General features: G+C 37.2%; 1 protein-coding gene and 1 long non-coding RNA gene across 3 annotated transcripts in view; one reads left to right on the top strand and one right to left on the bottom strand.

The window, feature by feature from the left end:
- Positions 1 to 13,258, top strand: part of LOC149164327 (alanine--glyoxylate aminotransferase 2 homolog 1, mitochondrial-like) — a 67,150-nt gene extending 53,892 nt beyond the window's left edge. For both annotated transcript variants that reach the window (XM_089432046.1, XM_089432045.1), the window contains exon 9: positions 12,921 to 13,258. In XM_089432046.1, the coding sequence (XP_089288172.1) occupies positions 12,921 to 12,964 (44 nt within the window). In that variant the 3' untranslated portion in view covers positions 12,965 to 13,258. The remainder of the gene's footprint in view (positions 1 to 12,920) is intronic.
- LOC149164328 (uncharacterized) lies at positions 355 to 12,914 on the bottom strand. The gene is made up of 2 exons (XR_016260681.1): positions 10,005 to 12,914; positions 355 to 1,243 (listed from the first exon to the last, which is right to left on the bottom strand). It is a non-coding gene; the product is annotated as an uncharacterized LOC149164328 (long non-coding RNA).
- Positions 13,259 to 17,670: the final 4,412 nt, after the last annotated feature.

Below are 17,670 nucleotides of genomic sequence, written 5' to 3'. Positions count from 1 at the left end.
ATTTCACTTTTTCCTACAATTTAATATCAAAACCATTAACCGATAACATCACATCAAAGGAACACAAGATATATGTGAACAATATATTTATATTACAAGGAAAGCTACAACTAGAAGGGCCACAACCCCAAGATATTTACCAGCCACAACTGGAAGGAGCCACAACACCTCGTTTACCAGCAACCACTGGAAGGAGGTGACAACCTCTTGAAGGAAGCTACAACTTTCTTCCCTAGAACCACCCTGCCAGCCTATAGAATAAAAGATAAAATAAAAACCTCTTGGGCTCCTGTACTGGGGACAATGACCCAATTATAACAATACTCAAACCCTGGTTATTTACAACTTCAGTACTGTGCCTTTGTCATGTCCAACTTGCATGCTGCATTAACTCATACTATAGACAGTTCAACGATAAAAATGCATACCTCAGATCATTAATATAATTATCCTTACTCTGCCTTTGAAATGCCTTACAAATTCTTCAAGTTTTGCCTGCCCTACAACTTCATCAAGGGGGTGCTGTTTCAAGGCTTCTCCAAACAGCTGCTTCAAAGTTATGTTCAAGCATGAATTCAAGGTCTGTTCAAAAATGACTTCAAGAGATTTGCTTTTCCATAAGATGATCAGCCTCCAAAAGAACTGGATTTATGCCTCAGTTATGACTCTGAAACAGTCTTGGAAACACCCTTAAATATTCACATAAGGACAGGCCAAAAAGGAGACTGAACAGATGCTTTAGAACCCGAACCTTGATCAGAGATTTAGCCCGAGGAAGGGGGCTGAAATTTGGCCTTTGAGACAGCCATAGAAGAAGCTTCAGGATGGCCGAAACTGGCCTCAGGAGTAGGTTTGAAATGGGCCTCAGGAACTTGTCCTAAACAGGGCTGAAAACTTGACTTCAGAGCAAGGCCGAATTAGGCCTCAGACAAGTTCAGACCAGGTACAAATTTGTCTTCAAGTGAAGGCCAAAATTCTGTCCAGCAATCCCTCAAACATATGATAGAAATAGGCTTAGAAAATCTTTACCAGAATTATCTTGAGGCAGATTTAAACCATTCACAGCAATGTCCAATACTTCAAGCTTGCTCTAGATGATCTCAGCTCTCTTCAGATATGTCTTCAGGGCACGGCCTGTGTAGAAGAGCAGAAGATATGTGTTGATTTGATGCTTCTTGTTGTGCATTTTGGATGCCACAACTAGGGCATATAAATACACATCGTAGGGTGCCCTTTCTTAGGACTGACCTGACCAAAATAACTAGGTTACCGGGATTTGGATTCGGATATGGATCCGGATCCGCTAGTTTTTTGAAAATCCAAGATCCAGATATTGCAAGGATACATTAAGTACAAAATAATAAAATATAATAATATTTTTTAAATTTAAAAAACACTTTATAGTTCAAAAATCAAATACTCCATCAAACACTTTTAGAACTGAAACCATTAGATATATTATAAATATGAAAACTGAAACATTGAAATGGTGCATCCTCCCTCATACAAAGTAACAAAAAGTATCATAATATCATAAATGATAAATCATAATAGTAAATACATTTACATATTGGCAAATGGATCTACATTATCTTCTGCATATTGCAACTCTACATCATGAATATGTGACAAGGGTCCTAAAATGTAGGAAGTTGCATCAGTACGCTGGACTGGTGGTGGAACACTATCCTCAAGTAGGTTAAGGTGAGTGCATTCAATGTCAGGTTCAAGTCAGAGATCTCAGGCTCCACATCCCACATCTTGCTCGAACCTTTTTTATACTCTGGTTCAACATGTGATAGAAGATGGATGTTGGAATGAACATATACAAGATCCTCAGCTTTTGTTGCTCCTAGCTTGTTTTGCTTCACTGAATGGATGAAGCAAATGAGGAACTAGCAACCTGTGATAACAATGTGGTGGCTAGAGTGGAGAGATGGATGCTATCCCGACCATGGAATCCCCACCAAGTAATAGGATCAAGATGCCTTTGATCATCCATAGCTACTGGATTTGAAAAGCTCCAAGTAGATTGTACAAATTCTCCAAATTCTTGGCGTACTTCCATTGCAACTCTCATATCTCTATAAATTTGTCTCAAAGCTGTCGTGTATCCTTGTACCACTTCAGAATTCTTGTTTGATGTTGTTCTACCAAGTAAAGACAAAATTTTGGAATGATAATATTTAGGGTGCAATGCATAGGCCAAAAGGTCTAATGATGTGGTCATTTTATTCCACCTTTCTGTAACTATGTCTTTCACTTCATAATAGAGTGTTTCAAAAGGGTCATTTTCACTTGCCCTAACCTTATCCTCTACAACATACTATCAATGTTTTCATAAACTTCTTCCAAGCAAGGTGTATCTATGTCAAATGCCTTGATCAAGGTCAAGATTGGTTCAGCAAACCACAGAAGGTATCGAACCTTGTCCCACCATGCATCATCAAGAATGATGGACTTGATTTTTTTCCCTCTATCAGAAGTGGAAGTTCTCCATGATTCCCAAGGAGGGTCAATGACCATTGCTTGTAATGCTTGTCTCACCTCCACAAGCTTCTTTATGACAAGAGTGTGGGAGGCAAAATGAGTTTCAACAATCTACAAGTCAATGTTACCAGACTCGGAATCGACAATAAATCAGCGAGGCAAAAGAGCGAAGAGTTTTAATTGGATCGGGAAAAAATCGGGAAAAAATCGTTGAATTCATTAAATAAAAATATACACATATATTGAATTAAAAAAACATTTTTCATTAATATTGGGTAAAGGCATGTCCAAACAATGCATAATATCAATAGATGTCCAAAATATCATGAATGAATAAGTATCTCATATATGTTATGAGTCCAAACATGATCCAAAGCACTGAGTCTTGAGTCCTTAGAAGCATATGCTTCTAAAAGTTTACAAAAAACTGCATACTAATTAAAAAAAAATCAGCAACTAAGAGTCTAAGACTCTTAAGAGTGAGAACTAGAAGCGATTCCTTCCACTCCTTCGCTTGCTTGACTCTCAAAGTTCTCCAAGTCATGAAGGTTTAAAAGAGGAGGCTCCTCTAATTGAACCCAGTCTGCCGCATTTGTAGTTTGCAAATCTATCTCTTCAAGGTCGATTGGTGAATGATCCATACCTGTCATTATCATGAGACATTGAAATGTGAATTAAAGTTTCACTTTGAAGTTTGAAGTTTGAACTTTAAAGTACGAACTAGATTATGAAACCTTCAAATTCAAGCTCTCGAGTCTCACCTAGTATTTGTTTGTTGCGAAGTCGTAGATTGTAATGGACAAATACAAGGTCATTCAAGCGTTTTTGTGTCAATCGGTTGCGCTTCTTAGAATGTATTTTCTCAAACATGCTCCAGTTGCGTTCACAACCTGAAGCACTGCATGCTTGGTTTAAGATTCGAATGGCAAATCTCTTCAAATCTGGCGTATCACTACCAAAGTTTTGCCACCAAAGACCTAGCAAGTGGTAAGGGTTTGTGAGTAGAAGTACTAAATAGTAAAAACTTAAAAAGAAAAGAAAATTTAATAAAACATTTAACATACAAAATAAAGTTTAAACAAATTTAATGAATTGATGAAGCCTTCAAGCTTGGTACCTGGCAACATCTTAGACCTTTCTCTTATAGTACAGGTATAGGAAAATAATTTAGATGGCGCCCTATAATCTTGTAGTTAGGAAAAGACACGACTTTGATGTTCTGGATCAGGGAAGCACCTTTCCATGCATGTCATAAGTCCTCTGCCAACCTCCCCATCCTCATTAAATTTGCTCTTATCATAAAAATATTGTGGGTTTAAGAAGTACCCAGCAGCATGTAAGGGGGAATGCAATTGCCTATCCCAACGTGCATCTATAATGTCCCAAAGAGGCATATACTTTGTCTCATCATCCCCATATCTTCTTTTGATGGCCTCCTTTGCGAGATCCATCGCCTCATAAATGTAACCCATAGTGGGTTTGTCACCATCAACCATCCTGAAAGTTCAAGCATTCAAATTTAAAGAAATATGAAACATTATAAATAAAAAGAAGCTTGAAATGAAATTTAAAAAATGAAAAAGTTAAAAGACTTGAAGTACCTGAGAACTCTAACAAGGGACTCCGTCAAAGCAATAATCTCTTTGGCATCTTCCAGAAACCATCATTAAACACAAGTGCAGTAATTTCGATGCCTTCAAGGGTCTTGGAATGTTTAGATCCCATCCACTCAGGTCCCAAGAACATCCTCTTCAGATTTATCTTTTGCTCAACCACAGATTGCAAAGATATGAAATTTGTTGCAAATCTAGTCACTGCAGGTCAAACAATTTCTTTACCTTCAGTGTATTTTCTCATAGTGTTTAGGACAATAGTGTGGTTGTATAGGTATTTGGTTATGGATTTTGCCTTCTCCACAATCTCATGTATCCAATGAAGCTTACTAATGTCCTCAAGCATTAAATCTATGCAATGGGCAGCACAAGAGGTCCAAAAAATAGTGGGGTGCCTAATCTCAAAAAGTCTACCAGCAGCCATATAATTAGCTGCATTATCGGTGACAATTTGTACAACACGTTCTTCTCCCACTTCTTGAATGACTTCCTCCATCATTTCACAGATAAGTTGGGCAGTCTTAACCTTATCTGAAGCATCCACTAATTTGAGAAACATTGTGCTTGCGGGACAAGATACAAGGAAATTTATTAAAGTTCTATTCCTTTGATCTGTCCATCCATCACTCATGATGGTGCACTCTGTTTCTACCCATGATGAACGAAACTCAGCTAGCACAAGCATGACATCTTCAACACTCTCTAACAACATATCTGTCCTAAGGCTCTCTGATGTAGGGGCTTTGAACCCTGGACCTGCAATAGCAATTGCATCAATCATAGCTTGCCAATAAGGACTTCTGGCATAGTGGAAAGGTATGTCAGAATAGTACCAAAAGTTAGCAATGGCCTTCCTTGCCTGACTATGGATATTTTTTTTCCAACCAGTGGCATCCAAGGTAGGTTGGGAACGGGTTTTGTGCGGGGAGCAAAAAAAGTGTTTATGTTTCCACCTCCGGTGTTGAAGGAAGGAGTCGAAGGACTTGTATGGCTTTGAGTTTGACTTGGCCTTGGAGGCATGTGTGGAAAACTTGGGAACGACATTGAGGATTCAACAAAGTGAGGTGACATGGGGCTAGTGGTAGAAAAACTATCAACTCCAAGAGTTCCTATTTCAGTATTTTGCTTTGCTTTCTTGGCATTATGCTGATCTAACATATCAAGGGCCAAGGTTGCTTGGTGTTTGACATTATCGTCAACCTTGCTGCAAAGACCTATATCATGGCCAGGTATTTGTGCAAGGTGGAACTTGAATCTATAAATGCCTCCACTACATTTCGTTTTGCAAAATTTACAAAGGAGCCTGGGGTCTCCGGGAATCTTGTCACAATAAGCCCAAGCAAAGTCCTCTCTCGGCATTGTTGTTGCTTTGAACTTGTGTTTAATTTGTGGCTTCTGTTAAGATTTGGAGTCGTGGCTTCTATTTAATTTGTGGCTCCTGTGAAAGACAACAAAAAATCAAATTTAAAAATGATCCAAAAATTTAAAATATGCTAGAAATCTAAAAAATTAAATGAAGACAGATGTCAGTAAACAACAGTCAACTAAACATATATATTATAGAGATTATGCAAAAGGCGAGTGAGGATCACTGTTATGGAGCAGTATTCTAATGTACTAGGAGTCTAGGAGATAGATAGATCATAGGATCATAGGTGTGACTCTGTGAGGATCACTGTTATAAAAACAGGGACAATTCTAAAGACAGGCTATGGGTAGAGACCAGTTTTCAAATGCAAACTTTCAAGCCACCTCTGATGCCAGATGCAAGACAGAAGAATTTTCTTTCTCTTTGCTGTTAGGAAGAGAATTAGCTCTAGAAACTGCATTGCTATAGCTGCAACCTGCAACACTTTCCTTGTTTTAGTATTTCTCCAGCTAATGAATTTCTCTTGCCCCATTGTGACCAAAATTGCATTTTTCTTCATTGCCCATACCCTGCATTCTGTCTTTGAAGTTGCATTCTTGAAGATGCTTGTTGAAAGGCTAAAATTTAAAATTAACTTTAGTGCCTGTCCTTTACTATTTGTCATTTGTTACCTCTTATGACATGCTTCTTTCTGGTTGAAGTTTAATGGAACAGCTCAGAAGCCAAGGCTTTCAATTTTTTGTTCTAGCAAGCACTTATATGCTCAATTGGTTGATGACTCAAAAAAGGAGACACTGGCTTTTGCATCCACTGCGCAAGAATCTATACATGGTAATCAATCATGCAATACTGTTGTGAGTATTCTTGTCATTCTTACGGTAGATCCATATCTATGACAAGATTTCCTCATGAATGTTTCTTGAATTTTCTCTTGATCAAATGGTGCTAGGCTTTTCAATGGATGGGTCACTGTCCAGGCATGCCAACAATGTAGGAAAAAAAGTTTAAATTAATAGTGATTAAGAACATTGAGAAGATGCCTAATAATGTTTCTAGGACTAATTCCAGCGAAAGAACGAAGATTGTTAAGCATGAATATGTAGCAGAAGAATAACTGCAAGTCGTTGAAAATGGATAGAGTGCATAGGAGAAGAAGAATGTTCTTTTCTACAACTATTGCAAGCATAGAGGACATTCCAAGGATGAATGTTTGATGCTACACCAAACAAGTGCCAGAAGTAACTGCAACAAAGCAAGGAGAGAAGGAGATATCAATACATGATGCTACAATGGGAGGCAATTTGTTGATGACAGTTGCACAACATGCAAGTCATCGTTCTTCTTTAAAGTCCAGATCAAGAAGCAGTAATTGATATTAGCAGCTAGTGATATTTTTATCCCAGAAGCAATAATAAAGAAGCATAACTTACCTACAGTTGTGCATCTTGAATCCTGATTCCTACTATGGGTTGGCTCAACGGCAGCAAGGATCTGCATGTCCAGTGCAATGCAAATTGAAGTTTGCCATCTCAGCAGACTATATATGTAGATGAAGTGGACTTCAATGTTGTTCCATTGGATGTGTGTGGTTTTCTTTTTGGAAATCCATACCTATGGGATAATGATGCTCATTGCTGTCTATGGATGACACATAAAACAGTACCAACTTGTCAAGGATAGCCAAGCTAACTCAATGACACGGTTTTTTATTCACTCTTGTTAACTTCCAAGACCACTCGAAGACCAAATCAACATTATTTACATCCTCATATTGTTCTCTTTCTATTGGTCTTGGCACATTATTTAACAAATGTGAAATCAAGCATTTTAAACATGTTAGTAATTATAATTAAGAATTTAAGGCCGAAAAAAAAAGTCTGGAAAAACCTCAATACTAATTGCAGAAGGCCGAAATGCCTCACAAAACTTGTCTGCGAGTCGTGGACAGTGGAAGCTCTGGAGTCTGCGGCGTCGACGGCTCTGCGGCGTAGTGGAATGGCTCTGGAGTCTGCGCGTCGACGGTGGAAGATGTGCGAGTCTGCGGCTGTGTGGAATGGCTGTGCGAGTCTGCGCGTCTGGTTCGATATATTAATAATAACGACAACCTGAACCCCATAAACCTAAACTGAAATATGGCGGGACTCGGAACTGAAATCTGGCGGGACTCGGGAAATCGGCAATAATCGGGTAAATCGCCAGACTCGCGAGTCAAACTCGCGTTGACCACGAGTCAAACTCGGTCAACGCGATTTGACTCACAGAGTTTCAGATCGGGTCTTTTCACCGGCGAGCAGATTATGAATTGCGATTAATCGGCAAAATCGGCGATCCCTGTTTCACTGCTACAAGTTTCAAAAAGTCAAATCTCAAATGAGAAATCATATATAAATTTGTAAATGAAATTAAAAATTTCCAATAGAAATTTGAAACAATATTGATTAAAAAAAGTACTTTCAGTAGCTCCAACTTTGCAAAACCTCAATATATGGCCTTGGACATTGAATGATTGGTTATGAACATTTGAATTTTTTTTGCTGCTACATATATTTCATTAATCCATTCAATCTCACTAATATTGGCAAGCATAAGATTCAGTGAATGTACTGCACATGGAGTCCAAAAAATGTGATGATATCGACTCTCCACAATCAAACCTGCAACTCTACAAACTTGTGTTGTCCCTAGTGACTTGGACAACATAATGTGGCCCCACACTTTCTATTGCATCAACAAGAATTGTGGATATGAAAGATGCATATTTCTCTATTCCATTGCAATCAACAACCTTAAAAAACATTGCCCCTTGGGGGCATACTGCAACAACACTAATTAATGGACGATTTCTTTTGTATCTCCATCCATCAGAAATGATAGACACCCTTGTTTCTGCCCATGTATCTCGGATTGCCTCTAACTGTCTATCCACAAATTGTCTCTCTGATGCCAACAAAGTAGTGCAGACTTTTTTATATCCAGGGCTTTTGTACCCTTTTGGTGCTTCATTAATTGCCTTAATCATTTGTTGCCAATAAGGGGAACACACCAAATTGAATGCTAGTCCATTTGCATAGATGCAATGAGTTACATGTTGATCGGCTATGTCTCTACCTTGATTATTGAAACACACTTCAAGAGGGCTTAAAGTGGGCCTTTTAATAGTTGTGGCAGCAGAGCAAGATGGCAATGGAGGCCTAGTTGTAGAGCTTTGCGCAAGGTGTTTTCCCTTAGCAAGCTTCCTATTAGCAACTTCTTGCAAAGATGCATAGAATTTCATTTTTTGAGGACTCAAACCTTGGCCAGGTTTACCATTTGCATCTTTTGGCCCAATGCATACTTGCACCCCTGTGTTAGCTTGACCAGTGAGATGGGCCTTCACTCTAGTATATGACCCATTTTTTATATCTTGGCATTCATTGCATTTCCATTTAAATGAACCACCTCTGGGATTTTTTCCAATAATCTCTATATATTGCTATAGAGGATATTTTGAGCCTGTTTTGATGATTTCCCTTTCATTATGCTCATGCTGTATGGTTCCATAATGATAATAGTCTAGAGTCTATAAGTTACTGCATATAAAATTCAAATTATAATATATTATCAATAAACAATTAAAAATTAAAATACATAATTAAATACATAAAAAAATTAAAATTAAAATACATTAAAATTTAAGAAGAAATACATATAAAATACTTTATATCAAGATTGGGAATTACCCTTTCTCCATGGACATGGGAAAATAAATCACTTGTATAAAATTTAAACGTGTTTATGCCAGTGAACAACTCAAAGATTGTCCACAAAAGCCGAAGTATTAAGTTACCTAAGATACTATCAGTAGGGAATGCCTTGGAACCAGATGGGAGCATGGTCTGAAGAGGTATAAAAAGAAAAGGTTTTTAATTATAAGCTAGGATATAATAAGCAATATACCTGCCATATGGGGCCTTGCTGGTTGGTAGAAGAGGGGTGGTGATATTCCACTCCCTAGAGTTAAATTACCACTAGTACATATTAGCCCCTTATGGGCCATTATGGACAGACAAGCTGGCCAGAAGATTGAAATCGGACTCTAAGCGCATTTCAATAAAATAAGTAATATACTTGGAGGAAGATTTTGATGTGGATGGGATACTGGAAGACATGGATATATTGACTTCATAAAGAGCTCCTTTACCATCTTCCTAGTGTTGTCAGATTGCAGGGAAACACATAATATTTGTATAAACCGACATGGATGTATTGATTTCATAAAGAGCTCCTTAACCATCTTCCTAGTGTTGTCAAATTGCAGGGAAGCACACATAATATTTGTATAAACCATCTTAACAGAAACTTGATTTCTCAAAGACCATATGAGTAATAAGAGCATCAGAAATCAAATAAATATATAGGAAGACATAAGAGTAGGTGCTAAAGACGAAGTAAATAGTGAAATTGAACTTATAACTACAGAATAATTTCAATGAAGGAGGGCCCCGTTCTTCAACATTTTCAACGATTATAAGGTGGGTATAATTAACGATTACCTGTCACTTTCTGAGTGTTCGTTCCTTAAACCGTAAACGATTAAACCTTTCAATTGTTCCTGGCGGGGACAACCTTAAGGCTTAAGTTCACTTAAGTCGCTGTGTTCCTCGCTGTGTTCCAACTTCCAACCAGTTGCTGCGTTGCTGTGTGCGGCAGGGGTGATCGGGGGTGAATACTAAACACTGCTTGGGAGTGACTGCCGACAAAGGGATGCGTTGCTGTGTGAAGCAGGGGGCTGGCAGTGAAAATCGGGTTTATGACTGGCGATAAAGGGAACGGGGACCACACTTTATGAAAGACAAAAGCCTAAAATAAAAATCGGGTTTGTGATTTATGTGACTTCACTTCAAACCATTTTGGCGGTTTCGACAACCTGTCTTGGGATATGTTTCCTCACAGCATGAGCCGTTTCCGAAAAGTCAAGGTTCGAAGGCCGTATTTCACAGGTATTTTTGCGGATCCGGTTTAGATCTGCGGATCCGGCAATACTGGCCCTTCCTATGCCGGATCCGGCAACTTAGCAAAATAATAATCATCTTATTTGAAAAGCCATGTCTGATTAGGAGCCAACCTGAAGGAATTAGGTCTGACTTGGAGCAGGAGGCTTAGGCCACTCAAAACAATATTTTTTTGTCTTTCATTAAGCTCCTTTCAAAGCAGACTATGACACATGATTTTAGGTCTATTTAAAATATAATTTTGACCTTCTTTAGCCTTTAGGGGCTGTAGTGAAATGATAAGGTCATAAATTTTGGGGCAGAGGCGCTGGTGCAAAACCTATCTTTGGGGCATCAACCTTCAAAAATCAATATCTCTCCAAGCAAGAGGGGCCACAAGGTGTGACACCTATTAAACCAAATGGCGTGACAAGGGCCACCAATCTAGAAGGCCCTTGTACCCAAATTCACTTGATTTGTGCACGGCGCACGCAAATCACCGAACAAACGCTGGCTCATTCACCATTTCACATCAATGTTAATTTTTCCAACATTGGAAATTTTTCATGTTGGAAAAAACGGATTCCAAAAAACTTTGAAATCGTACATCTAATTAATATGAAAAAGCATGCTGCTGATTATACTCAATTTTTCTTGGAGAACATGCCTGAAAGTTTTTCCTGCAGGACAAAGACCTGAAAGTTTTTCCTACAGGACAAAGACCTCATTATGTACCTTTTTAATTTCCAACTACCTAATTTTGAGATTTTCATGTCATAAACTCAAGTGCATTTTAGTTCTGTAAGTAGTAAAGTTAGGTTTTCACGCGAATTTTTGATAAATCGAATCTTAATTTGAGGGAAATTCAGCTATAGCTTTTCGTAGGAACGGGCCCGATTTGGCCATATTTCCTACTTTGGATTGATGATGGCACTCAGACATATAGCAGAACCTCAGGCAATAAAAGCTATTAGTTCATACCCCTAAACTTGGTCTACAGAAAAATGAATTCCTGAATACAACATGACTCATAAATAGAAGATAAGGGAATACTGGCTTATGAACGTAATGTGAATATTCCAGCACTATATATATCACATAAAGAGACCAACACAAAATAAGCAATAAAATGTGTTAGTCCATACCCCTAAAATTGGGCTGTAGAAAAATGAACTCCTGAATACAACATGCACTTTAAACACAAGATATGCAAATAACGCTGATAAGCTTTACCCAATTGAATTTGGCCCAACCTTCATTTTTACTGCCCTATGACATTGCAATCAAATCTGGCATCTATCTGATTTTGTGGCATAAAGCATATAGTCGTCCCAGTTGCACTAGGCATCAGATGATTTTTATGGATGGTCCATAAGAAACAAGATATGTGAAGTAATATTCCCATCCATAGAGCATGCTTGCATATAACCGGAGCTCTTCTCGATGAAGCATCACTTTGAGAGCTATTTTTTTGATCATTTAGATTTACATATTTCTCTCTTCCCATTGGTATGCAAGAGTAAAATAGACTATCCAAGTTTACTACGAATTTGGGCTAGAGATTGAATGTCTGGGAGTCCTAAGAATGCAAAACATAGGATTTTGAAAACAGCATGGATTTAATTCTTACACCGTCCAAACTGATTCTAATTGTGTGAGAGTTGGTTATATATTGTCTAAATCAGTTCAGGGAAGTATTCTAATTTTTCTGTTCTTTCTCTGGTTAACTTCTTATTTTTTAGAAAGAGCACTGTCTGCAAATCTTTGGCAGGCTAAAATGAAGCCATTAGTCATGAAATCTGTAACGGAACTATTTATCTGTTGGTAACTGGCATTGAGAAATTGTTTACGAGTAAATTTTAGGTGCAGAACAGAGATTAATGTATATTATATACGACAGTTCAATGCAATTTGTCCGACTAAAGTTAAGGGGAAATTTCAAATATGCAGGTTAACAATATGGACAAGGTTTAGTCGTGTTGGTACAATCTGTTAGTTTACGTTAGTGCATTTCTGTCTTTAATCTCGGTGGAGGATATATGTGCAATGATGCATATTCTTTAATGTAATTAATATACTTCTGTTCATACTCGCAAAGTCAAAAAAGGATGCATGTAGACACCAAAGTATGACGTGAAAAATATGGCATTAGGCAGAGAGTACTGCAAAAAAGAAACCATAAATGTAAGAAAGCAAATGCAAAATCTAATACTCCGAAAATATCTAAGAAGAGGGTAAAATAATAAAATTTGAGGTCAGAGATTAATACGATTATAAAAACCATCATAAAATTCCAAATTTTGACTTGATTCCTTGGTCAACACTTTTACATAATACAGAGTATTAACACATTGAATATGGGAAAAGCAATAATTTTTTGGAAATTTGAGAGTATTTTGTGACTATGCACCTCGTTAATAAACCTGCTAGTATTTAAAACTTTGCTGTTATATTTCTAACATTTTTTAATGCATGCAGATTTTCTTGTGGATGCCACGGACTTTGCAATGTCAGGACTATGAGTTATTCTAAGCCCATTTGGGGACCACTTCTGTAGATACTGGGACAAGTTACACCGGATGGTCGTTTGTTTTGGGTTTCTAAAATGGGATGACCTCATTAGTCCCTTTCTGTTTCAAAATCAACTTGTACCAGACTTTTCATCTGTCTGACATAACCTGCCTTTCTTATTCTGGTCCTTTGGAAGGATAAGATGTATATCCTTTTCTTCTGAGTGGAAAATAAAGGGGTCTCTTTTTTGTTTTTCTTTAACACTATTTTTGATTTATTAGGCGTAAGTGATTGCTTATTTTCTTTCTGAGCTTGCAAGGAATGCAAATACTTTACTTGGCAAGGGACAGTCCCTGGTTTTAAGCTAGTTTTGGAAACATTTACGGTTGTTGAAAACTTGTAAAAACACTAAACTAATTCTGTTGCTCAAGTCCAAAGAAGCTATTTAACTGCATGGCATTAGGCCCTGTTGAAATGGTGTTATAGATTCATGTATTGACAGACCTCAATATAACAGGAACCACAAATGTAAGTTCGTTAAAAACATGTTATTATCGAATTTCCTTTTAATAGCCTCTTCAGTCCAGTTATATGTAGCCATCCCTTTTCTTTTCATGCTGTCTTGTTATGCAAGGTCGACAATATTACATCTGTTCAGTAATGTTGATACAGTTGAGCATAATTGGTTAAATCAATCTTTTCCCTTCTAATTAAGCCTTATTTTATATGCTAAATAATTTTACCCTTTCCCAGGCAATGAAATTTGTTAATTAGCCTCAACAAGATACTTTGATGTATTGACTAATCTTAGAACACACGTAGCAAACTCATACCCTCGGAAAACAGGATCAGTAGGGTTCCATGGGTTCTTTTTCTTTTAATGACTTATACAATGGCCTCTCTTTAGGTAGATCACTTTGCGACAACTTTAAATTGATTTTACATAGAAATAAACTAATCTGGACGTTATGTCAAATAATTGGGACAATGATTCTGCAACCTCGTATGCTTTTCTTTCTTTACATCCTTTACATTCCTTCTGAGGGCCTGCGAACCCCTGGCAGCTCGGATGCCCAGCAATAGATTAATGAAATAATAATAACCATAATAGTGAGTTTAGAAATTAACAGATGCCAACATATCATCACCAAAAGCAGGATTGACACAGGTACAGATATTTGCACAGAATGTTTCTCATTAACTCATCTTCAATAACAAACAGAAAGAGATATACGTACCGGTATCCCAATGATGACTGAGAATATTGCAAGAATCATTGAAACCTCACTATATAGAGATTTAAAATGAGGCACAACCGTGTATTTATACTCAATTTTTCACTTAATTACTTTCCTAGATCTATAAGACGAGCCATTATACAATTCAAACACTAGTTCTTTCTTCACCCAAAACACACATATACACATATTTTTCCAAAGAATAATTTCATGGGATACCCCAATCTTCCCTGTATTCCTCGATGGAAGATGGTAGTAACCGCCTACTGCATTACTAACTAGTAACTCAGAGGTCAGTTCATTGTATATTAAGAAGTTGCGTTTGTCATAGGAAATTTAGTTTGGGAAAACTTTGAAGTGGCTAATGGCAAAAGCCAAACAAAATTGGAAAAAAGAGTAATTTTACAACATAAAATTACAATTGATTTGATGAAATGTTATCAGTGGGGTACTGGTGGTTTCTATGTGTCTTGATTCTAGTTTCTTCTTACTTATTTCAACCAAGTTATCAACATGATTTTTAAACCCTTGTTTTTATGCATTATCGATCTCTTTACCATTTTACATAATCTTCAATACTGCGTTTGTCAGGGGAAGGTTATTGCAAAAGAATTTCTCAATCCAGTCTGTTAATGGCAACTTAAATGGACATTATGTTAACACCACCTTCAGTACTCAAATTTCATTTGTTGGGGGATGGTTATTGTAAAAAAATTCTTAATCCAGTTTGTTAATTGCAACTTAGATGAACATTATGTTTACATCATCTTCAATACTCCTTGGACTGCATTTGCTGGGAAAGGTTATTGTAATAAATTTCTTAACCGAGTTTGTTAAGAGCGCCTTGGATTGGAATTATGCACTTGCTTGCTAATGTTTCAGTCTTTTATTGTGCCTCTAGCTTACCCTTCATCAAGAAACTATTGGCATCGATGTCACCCATCAATGGTTGATGGAGGTTGGTGTATAGCATTTGCATCTTTGAAGCATTTCACAGCCTTGTGAAAAAACACAAACATATGCTTGGTGCTATCAACTTTTATTGTGTCACTCATGCATGGAGGTGTTAGAGCTCATGCTGAACTTTTATTGTGTCACTCATGCATAGAGGTGTTAGAGGTCATGTTGACAAATCTAGTGATATTGGTAATCTATCCATGCTTCCAAGGATTGGGAAATTCTAAGCCCCTCCGTAGCTTTTGCTTGCTTGTTATTTTAAGTCAATGAATTTTTTATCTCATTTATATAATGCATTATGGCTGTCTTGACTTTCAGTTTTTGCTTTGCATATTCTCTAATTAGAGACGCTAGTGTTGGAAATACTAAGGAGGTGAATTAGTATTTCACTTACAATTAGTTAATTATTTAATTTCAGAATGTTAACATCAAATCAAACATAATCATCAACACATCAAGAGTAGTACACAATAAATTTTTAGGTGGAAACCCTTCCTCGAGAAAAACCATTGAATGATTTCCTAATATAATTTATGAGTAAAATGTTTCTAAGCTCCAACTGAAAGGAAAGCACCAACTTCTTAGTATGGTAGAAAATCATTCAATTTATCAGAAGTTCCAACTCTTTAAAGGATGCTTTTGCACTCTGGTTTTACCAGCTCTAACTACAAGGACGCTCTAGTGCCCCAATTTTATTGTTCCAATTGAAAAGATTTTTCAACACTTTGCACGTTCCAACTTGCCCTAGCACCATCCTATCACCTTGAAGTGTTTTTAGGCTTCGACCTGAAGGAGACTTTACTCTCTTGCCTTGCACCACCCAACCACCCTGAAAATATAAAATAGAAAAATATATTGTGAGCTCCCGCTCCAGGGACAATGACCTACTTACAAAGATATTAAGTAAACTCCTTTACAATTGATGCATGCTTCATATATGAAATGGTGACCTAAACTTTGCAAGACCTTCAAAACTTCATAGTTGCCTCTTAATGTTACAAATAGATCATACCTCTAATTTCACAATTGATGATGTCACAGATTCCCTCAGTGTGAGAGATTGCTACTACCTTGACCTTGCCTTGATTATGCCTCTGCGATGACTCACAATCTCACTTGAAGAGGAATATGATTGTCTCTATATAGTATACCCCCTTTTTGAACTTCCTTTGGATCACTGGAATGTGTCTTCGACAAGTTGCACCTCTACTTCAATTCAACAAGTTCTATACTCTCAGCCTTTAAACATCTTGGAATAGAGTTACCAAAGACCTTAATCAACCTTCAAGAAGATTCCAAAAACCCAATCCTTTGATGCCAACTCAAGCTTCAATTGTGATCTCACAATTTAGTTTTCTGATCACAAAACTACTCAACCACCACAAATTGCTTCAGATCTTTGTCATAAGAAGTGCCAAATCAAGTCTCCAATGTTGATCTCCGATTCAAGATTCAAATGTGATCTCACAATTTAGTTTTTTGATCACAAAAATACTCGGCCACACATATTGCTTCATATCTCCGTCATAAAAAGTGCCAGATTGAGTCTCCAATGTTGATCTTCGACCTGACTTTTTACAGTGAAGCAAAAATCCATAAAAAACTATTGTTAATGCTTAGATCTATGCTTGAATAGCCACAAAGAAGAGGCTGATATGAAATCTCTGATTTTCCCTAGAGAGATAACAACTTTGCATCAGAGGATACCTAAGCCTGTACTTTAAACACCACAAAACCAAGCCATGAACAACTTCAAAAAGATTAAGGCTTAGATCTGCTCTAAATCCACCTTAGAAGTAAATGTGAGGATGTCACTGAAATTTGTCACAAACTCAATCCAAAATCAATCACAAAAATAAGTTATTAAGCTCTAGACATTGTGCTAATCCAAGCCCTAAAAACATAGCTTTTAGTTGTCATGGATCCACCAAAAAAATTCTTTTGAAACAACTCAACTGCTTTTACTTCAGATTTCCCTAAAAAAGTTGTCATGTCTACTTTAGGACAGACCCTAGAAGAGGCCTCAATAAACTTTGAAATCCTACAAAATTGATGCCAAAAATTGTCCTTGAAATTGATTCACAAAGTTCTTGAAACAAGGGTGAATAAATACCCGAGGAAGGTTGAGATTAAGCCTCATAATTCATCAACAAAAGTCTTCCAAAAGGGTTGAATATGCCTCAAATTATTGCCACAACCAACCCAAAAATGCTCTCATAGATATATCAAATTAAAGCCAACAAATAACCTGATAATGCTCTCACAGATATATCAAATTAAAGCCAACAAATAACCTGATAATGCTCTCACAGATATATCAAATTATTGTCCATTGTTGAAAGAATGGAATCTAGAAGTTTGCCAAGAGCACGCTCTTCAAAGTAAACAGAAAATGAGCAGAGGCCAGCGCATCTTACATGTCGGCTCCATATTTTATAGCAAGAATATGTGCATGAACTGACAAAACGTAATTTGGCCATTGTGCGAGAAATGTTGAAAGAAGTGAGGAACTCTTTCTCTTA

The sequence above is a fragment of the Pinus tabuliformis genome, chromosome 5_1 (genome assembly GCF_031772625.1).
Source record: "Pinus tabuliformis cultivar Carrire ecotype Pingquan chromosome 5_1, CPIR1, whole genome shotgun sequence".
NCBI classification, from domain to species: domain Eukaryota; kingdom Viridiplantae; phylum Streptophyta; class Pinopsida; order Pinales; family Pinaceae; genus Pinus; species Pinus tabuliformis.
This window is presented reverse-complemented; position numbering and strand designations above follow the sequence as displayed.